An 8,540-nucleotide genomic window follows, 5' to 3' on the forward strand; every position below is an offset into this window, starting at 1 on the left:
GATCCTTCAGAAATCATTCTAATATGCTGAATTTGATGCTCAAGAAACATTTTATCAACACTGCTAAAATCAGTTGCACTTCTTAATATTTCTGTAGAAACAGTGATATTGATAGTATTGCCCTTTAAAAAAAAAAAATACTATTGTTTTTCTGTAATTTTATAACTGCAAATATCTTAGTGACCCCGAGCCTGGGACTGTAGTATATTTAATCTATAGTATATTAAATTAAAAAGTGTGTAATATCAGCCAGTAACCAATATTGTACCGGTATATTGTGCATCCCCAAATAAAACTCTACAGTTTTCCTAAAAAGCTGAAACAAGAGAGTAATCCTCTAATCACCTGTTCAAACTTCCAGCCATCTGACATGGTGGAGACCATCTGTGTCAGTTCCTCCTCCTGACACTGCAGGACTCTGTAGACGTGCTTCACAGGGAGCTGAAGAAAGAGGAAACGCACGAGAAGACAGAAAAATACTATATGAAGAGGCAAGGCAAACCTTTTCTTGCTTTTTTTGTCAGTGCTCTGATTTAACTGTAAAATGTTAAGAAATCTGCTGAGAAGGCATATTTGTCATGGGATACTGCAAGAACATTTTGAAAGGACCTGGAAGTGCTGTGGAAGATGAACCTATGCAAAAGAAAGGTCTGCAGAATCACCCAAGTTACAATTTTTCTGACTGATTAACATGTTTGAAATCAGTGGGCCTCATTTATGAAACACGAACAGAACAAATGTGTAAATACTCTGTTTAATAAATAAAGTCTTTCATATTTATGGGCTAAACCAATAAAAATGTATTTGTTTTTTTTTTCACTCAAGGCTTTTTATTTTCAATCATTTGAACACTTTGGAATATCTTTTTTTTTTTTTATTATTTGTGACCATGGGCCACAAACCAGTCATAAGGGTCAATTTCTCTAAATTGAGGTTTATACATCATCCGAAAGCCGAATAAATCATCTTTCCATTGATGTATGGTTTGTTAGGATAGGACAATATTTGGTCTAGATACAACTATTTGAAAATTTGGAATCTGAGGGTGCAAAAAAATCAAAATATTAAAATTAAGTTTTAATATATTTACGGTAGGAAATTTACAAAATATCTTCATGAAACATGATCTTTACTTAATATCCTAATGATTTTTGGCATAAAAGAAAAACTGATAATTTTGACCCATACAATGTTTTTTTGGCTATTGCTAAAAACATACCCCAGTGACTTATGATTGGTTTTGTGCTCCAGGGTCACATATATGAGTTAGTTTCATGTTTCCAATGAGCACAAGTAGATATACAATATACTTTTATACCCCTGCAGCACAACCCTTTTTCTATATTTTTAGGATTTACATACTATTTTTCTAACAATATACTTAAAATTTTGTTAGATATGTAAAGTAGCATAACAATCGTAAAATAAAAAAAAAAGAAAATAAATCCAAATTACATTCAAGTTCCCAATTTGACGTACCTGAGCCGTCTTACAATCCCTCTCCCTGACTTTGTCTTTGACCAGTTTAATCAATGAAGTGATATTGTAGAATTCAGCCTCTTCCAGCACGCCTGACGGATGAAACAGATGAAATATTTAATCAAAAACCACATATCATACACAAAACAGCTTAATGTCACAAACAAGTTTCAGCTGAATTTAGCTGCCAGTGAGAAAACAGAAGAAACCTAACAGCATGTTCAGACATATCTTACAGTTCTTGATGGCATTCCCATCATACCTTCCTCTGCTAGGCCTCGGTTCAGCACCAGCTTTCCATGTCTCAGATAGTTGAGCACCGGACCAAAATAAGTGGGATCGCGGTCTATCAAATAAGCACCTGTTTCATCCTGGATGAGGAAAGAGCATTGTTAGTACCATTAAGACTCGTCTCCAAAGGATTTCAGCATAAGAGACATCATTTATTCAAATGTGGATTATTAAATCAGGCTTAAATGACTTAGCAGCTCACCAGATAATTTGTTTAGACCAGTATCAGTACTGAAGAGTGTCTGTTAAGACAAGGTGTGGCTGACATTTAACATACATGCTGCAGAGCCCATAGGGACGCTGATCCATCTCCAGCACAACATCATTACCACGGATCAATACTCAGGTCGGAAAAGTGAGCTTTATTCCACAATGTTTACGCTCAAACTAAAGCAACTGGCAAGTGAAACTTTACAGTTCAATCACGCGACGCAATGAAAACTTCTTTAACTGTAAGAAATATTTTTGACTAAGCCGACGGACAGAAGAAATTCTTTGTCTTTTTAGCGGCTTTCAACTGTCGTTGCCCTAATAAATTATGCATACTGAGTCTGACCTTTAAAAGTTTAAAAGCATCCAGGCAACCCTATTTCATCTTCTGTCACAAAGAAGAAACTAGACGATTTATTAAAACGACCAATATACTTGTTTGACATGATAAATAATCAAACTCGGTGCATAACATATATTAGCACTAATTAAACCAGTTTAATTAGTTGCCAATTCTATTCTGGATCAGTTCCTCACAAGTATAGCGTGTTTTAAGTATTAAAATAGTTATTTATTCATTGAGTTATTCACATCATTATTCAGTTAGTTATTTTCCATTTTGCTGGCAATTTAAAAAAAATTTAATAAAGGAATGAAAACCTTAAATATGTAAACTAATTAAAAAAATTACAAAAACATAAACGTATATTATTTCCCTACTGGAAACTGACCAGCAACTCAATAGTTTTTTATTGTTTACTCCAGATAAACACTAGCAAAAGTATTTTATTGTTTAATAGGATAATTAATATTAATTAGGGTTGCAAAAAGGTGGAACATTTCCAGTAAATTTCAGAAACATTCCAGAAATTTTGGAAAGTTTCCAGGATTTTTTTGGAATCTTCCAGGGATTTTTGGAAAGTTTCCAGAAATGTTACCCTAGATATAGATAGATATAGAGCCCTAATATTAATACAGTTCATATTTTTACAGTTTAATCTGATGAACATTAGTAAAATAGTTTAACTGGTTTAGAACACAATTTTAACACAATAGTTAATATATCTTTGGTTTATTCAGATAAACAGTAGTAAAAATACTTTATATTTCGGTAACACTTCACATAAGATAGCATAGCATTAGACAATATATTATGAACTACCAATGAGCATTTAATAATCTTGGTTAATTGTCATACATACATTATTATGAATTGCTAGCTAATGTGAAAATATAGAATTGTACATATAAATGCTGTAAAAGTATTGCTCATTATTAGTTCCTGTTAACTAATGCCTTTAAACAGAGTCTTGTGAAGGGTTACCAATATGTAAAGAGTTTAATCAGATAATAGCTAGTCACTTAGTTTCGAAGTTTCCAGCCAGACAGACGGTTACTAACAAAGACTAGTAATCTTAGTAATATATAAGGTTTACTTGGACAAGCATTGTTCTTCAGTTAGCACTTGACACGTAACGTAATAAAAAATTATAGACGAGGTGTTCTCGTATTGCAACATTAAAGGCTTAAGCGAGCTGATGCTATTTAAAATATACTGCAAACGACCTCTTTTACTAACGTTAGATCTGACAGCCTAGAGCTGACTTTATTTGGCGAACAAGCTACATCAAGTGTTATCGGCTGGGCTAAGCTAGTAAACGGAGCTCCATTCACTGTAACTTTACCAGCTAGCCGTCTAACGTTAGCTACAATATTAAAATACACCAATATAGCGAAATGAAACACCACACAGACCCGTCATTTTGAGTTTTTCCAGGTTAACCGAACTGTTTAAAGCCCAGATAAGCGAAGTGGCGGCTAATGTTTATTGTCATGCTAGCGGTATAATAAATACCTTGTCAGAGTCGAGGTCGGGGTCGGCCTGGCACAGGCGGTACAGGAAAGACTTCGGGTCTCTGCACAGCGTTTGTCTCGTCGTGAGAAAGTACGTGCCGCCGACGTTCAGACGAACCCATTTGGACGAGCCGCTTGCAGACGGCTGCAGTCTCTCTCCGGGAGAAAGAGCGGGACACCTGCGAGCGCTCGAGCCGCTCGGGTCAGGGCTCTTCTCCGCCATCCCTCCTCTGCTCTCCCGCTGCCTTCACTGATGATGGAAATGAGCGAGAGCAGGAAGTGTGCGGAGTTTGAGAGCCTCTGTGCCCTCCCATCCAAGCCAAACACACCGACTGTGTCTCCAAACACAGTGCTGACTATCCAGACCGCACACTTTTGGCACCCAAGAACACTGCGCGCGCAGGGATGCCCAAGAATTCTGCCTAGATAGGTAGCTGGGTAAGCTTTGACACACAACCATGATTGTGTTTTTGTTTTGTTTTTTATTCAAACTGTTAAGACTTTTTATACCCTACAGGAATTTTTTTTCTTTTCCTTTTTTCCCTCAAACTTCTTCTTTTTTTGTTCTAAGAAATTATGTAATTAAAAAAGCAGAAGTGGGCTGACAAGGACGTCATTGAAAAATCATGCTTTGGTAGATCTTAAATATGTGACCCTGGAGCACAAAACCAGTCACAAGTCGCTGGGGTATATTTTTTAGCAATAGCCAACAATACATTGTAGGGGTCAAAATTATCGATTTTTCCTTTAAGCCAAAAATCATTAGGATATTAAGTAAAGATCATGTTCCATGAAGATATTTTGTAAATTTCCTACCGTAAATATATCAAAACTTAATTTTTGATTCGTAATATGCATTGCTAAGGACTTCCTTAGGACAACATTAAAGGCAATTTTCTCAATATTTTTTTTTTTTTTTTTTGTACCCTCAGATTCCAGATTTTCAAATAGTTGTATCTTGGCCAAATATTGTTGTATCCTAAAAAAACATACATCAATGGAATGTTTATATTTCCAGCTCGCAGATGATGAATAAATGTCAATTTCCAAAAACTGACCCTTATGACTGGTTTTGTGGTCCATGGTCACATATAACAAAGTGATTATGACATAGCTTAAAAGTCGAAACGATGAGACAAAAAGTGAATTATGACATACAAAGTCAAAATTATTACATACAGAGTAATAATTACGAGATAAATAGATGAAATTATAAATTACATCAATGGTAAATATCAATTATGACAAAGTAAAAAGTGCATTGTGTTTTAGGATTAAAGAAAATGTCTGTGAACTTAAAAAAATTGTGAGATAAAGTCAAAATTCTAAGATAAAAAGTCAGTTATGAGATAAAAAGTCATACTTATAAAATACTATGAGATAACAAACAAAAATGTGAAATTATGAGGAGCTAAGTCATAATTATGAGATTCAAATTTGAAGTTGTTATAAAAAAAAGCAATTAAAGCATACTAAGTCAAAATTATGATATACTAAGTCATAATTGATAGAAGTCAAAATTATGAGATACAATTGTAAAAGTTGAACTGACTACATTTGGACTATCCGTCTTAGTCATAATTTTATTTGCAGTCATAATTATGATTTACAAGAGGAATATACTTTTTCTTATTCTGTGAGAACAGGCTTCCATAATGAAATAGGTAGTGTTTCTTTGGTTTAATTAGATAAACATTTAATATATCAATTGCTTAGTTTGACAAACACAAGTAGAACAGTTCATATTTCAATGGCTTAGATAAGTATAGTGATCTAGTTTATATTTCTATGGTTTAATCAGATCATTTACCTGCATCAGTGCTATGTGAGTGTGCATGCTTGTGTTCTCGTGCAATAAGCATCGAATAAAGACTGTTTGAGTGAGCCACGTGAAGACTGATAATACAAAAGACAGTACAGCGAATAGCAGGCATTCATCATCACTTGATGGTCCTGCTATTGCTACAGTATAAAGTGAGATGTGTTTCTCATAGCTGTTGTTTTTCTGTGTATGTTTACCTAAAACCTGGAAAGCTGAACGGTGAGTTCATTCGGTATGACCTCATTTCAGCGCTGCAAGATGTTGAGAAATGTAAACGGCCAGCATACATGAGAGAGCCAAATGTACAAGACATGGAAAGTCTATTGGGAGCTGTTGTCTTAGCACTGCTGTCTCGCACATGTCAGGAACACAAGCAGAAAGATGTTACTCTACATATACACTTTTATTAGCATGATTTTCTCCTGGACATTCTTTAGTATCATTAAAGGTGCACAGAAACCCAAGGGCATAAACATTGAATCTGATATAATTTAAGTGACCTGATTAGGACACACAAAAATCTTGCAAAATATTACAGCCATCATTTACATTCAAAGGCTTTACATCTCAATATTTACAATACGTGGCCCCTGAACATGAGTGCATTAAAATCTCTGAATATTAGAATATAAATAATATTAGGTACTACAGGCTGAGCCACTGCCAGCAAATGGCCTTATATAAGAATAAAATTATACAAGGTGCAAATCCAGTAACACCGTGTTACTTTCTGAATAATACATCATCTGTACATCACAGTTACATTCGTTGACAAACCTAGTCGTGTTATAAATACACGATTGAACAATTCCTCAAAAAATGCAAGGAGAAAACACAACAGAAGAAGAAAAACACACTTCTGTGCTTGGTTCTCACTTAGTTACAGCATTTTCGTTTGTCTGTGCTGGACCAGCATCCTTTTAAATGTACAATAAAGTGGTCAAAAACTGCATCTGCAAACACGGCCCTTATTTACAGTTGCGATTCTCTTCACAGCTCAATTCCCGTAGGTATAACACCATATTTACAATGCAAGAGAGTGACCCGGCTCGACAAAATGTGACTGTTGACAGCCGTCCGCTTTTGTCGCAACACCTAAGGCTGCTCGCTTGCTGTGCATACTGTGTAACGTACCTTATCAAGTACTTATTTTCAAACTAAACCAATGTTTATAAATAAAGTATAATATGAAACAAATATATACAGCAGATTTACGGAGCCCAGTGCAAGTTTCACATGTGAAACCACAAAAAAATCCATTGCTGGGTACATTTCAGACTAAATATAACGGCTCAAAAGTGATTCTTTTTCAGATGATGATAATTACATGTAATATGATATTATACAGGTGAACAACATGACTTAGAGAATACATATAAATATATTAATGATATGTGTATCAATTTAATATGTACTTGACCTGTAGGATCATTTGAGTGTCCTCTATAGCTATCCTTATTATTTTAAAAGGCAACAGATTGAGTGTTTTTTCCCCCCAAGCTTTAGGGATACTTCCTATGTATATACATATCTACATGCACATATATAGAGTACAAATTGTGGATTTGCTGAGTTTTACTAATCTTTGATTTTATATTACACCTGCTAAATATGACAAAAACACTGCAAGCAAAACATATTTTTACTTCAAGAAGGAATGTTGATGCACTAGTCCCATAAATGCACAGTTGACTTCCTGATTGGTAGCTGAATGGTGAAGGACTCAGACCTCTAAGACTTGCCTTGACTCCAGTGGTCTTCTGATGCCCCAGCATGCCAGTAGTCTCTTATTAGTGATATACTGTTCCCCACACCTCTTGAATCTTCTTACACCATTTGTCCGCATTACCATTGGGATCCATGAGATAATATGTCCTGTTTGGCTGCACATGAGAAAACAATAAAAAGATTTAGCAGCATTTAGCAAAGTCCCAAGAAGTACCGTGATATCACCATGTTTTCTTTGGATATGTAACCTTAGAGCACCATGTTAATACTACGTCATATAAATTATATTTACTAATCATTCAGTATGATGCATTTATCAAAGTACCATAACATTTAAAGAAATACTTCACTCAAAAAATGATAATTTGATGAAAATGTACTCACCCTCAGGCCATCCTAGATGTAGATGTGTTTTTTTTTTTTGATCCAAACAGATTTGTAGAAATTTAGCATTACATCACTTGCTCACCAATGGATCCTCTGCAGTGAATGGGTGCCGTCAGAATTAGAGTCCAAACTCCAACTCCAGTCCATCAATGAACATCTTGTGAAGTGAAAAGCTATGTGTTTGTAAGAAACAAATCCTGATTCAGACAAGATGACGTTTTCACTGGAAAAAGCAATATTATGGATAGAGCACTCATATTTTAGCGGGAAGCAAAGGTTTGAAGTTAAAACATCTTAATGATGGATTTGTTTCCTACAAATACGTGACTTTTCGCTTCACAAGATGTTAACTGATGGACTGGAGACGTGTGGATTACTTGTGGATTATTGTGATGTTTTTATCAGCTGTTTGGACTCTCATTCTGATGGCACCCATTCACTGCAGAGGATCCATTGGTGAACAAGTGATGTAATGCTACACTTCTCCAAATCTGTTTCTGATGAAGAAACAAACTCATTTCCATCTTGGATGACCTGAGGGTGCGTACATTTTCAGAAAATGTAAATTTTTGGGTTAACTATTCATTTAAAGGAGACATATTATGCCCCTTTTTACAATATGTAATATAAGTCTCTGGTGTCCCCAGAATGTGTCTGTGAAGTTTCAGCTCAAAATACCCCACAGATCATTTATTATATAATTTTGAAAATGCCCATTTTGAGTGGCAGTCTCTTTAATGCAAATGAGCTGCTGCTCCCCGCCCCCCTT

At 35.2% G+C, this 8,540-nt stretch overlaps 1 protein-coding gene and 1 pseudogene across 1 annotated transcript in view; both read right to left on the reverse strand.

Moving 5' to 3' along the window:
* Positions 1–4,403, reverse strand: part of LOC107719174 (BTB/POZ domain-containing protein KCTD5-like) — a 14,017-nt gene extending 9,614 nt beyond the window's left edge. The window contains exons 1-4 of the mRNA XM_016526548.1: positions 3,836–4,403; positions 1,742–1,850; positions 1,480–1,571; positions 346–441 (exon numbers count right to left, since the gene is read on the reverse strand). Of these exons, the coding sequence (XP_016382034.1) occupies positions 346–441; positions 1,480–1,571; positions 1,742–1,850; positions 3,836–4,057 (519 nt within the window). The 5' untranslated portion in view covers positions 4,058–4,403. The remainder of the gene's footprint in view (positions 1–345; positions 442–1,479; positions 1,572–1,741; positions 1,851–3,835) is intronic.
* A 1,637-nt stretch (positions 4,404–6,040) lies between these two features.
* LOC107719175 (3-phosphoinositide-dependent protein kinase 1-like) overlaps positions 6,041–8,540 on the reverse strand; it is a 9,302-nt pseudogene continuing 6,802 nt past the window's right edge.

Source organism: Sinocyclocheilus rhinocerous, unplaced genomic scaffold, assembly GCF_001515625.1.
Source record: "Sinocyclocheilus rhinocerous isolate Xijiao unplaced genomic scaffold, SAMN03320098_v1.1 scaffold2982, whole genome shotgun sequence".
NCBI lineage: Eukaryota > Metazoa > Chordata > Actinopteri > Cypriniformes > Cyprinidae > Sinocyclocheilus > Sinocyclocheilus rhinocerous.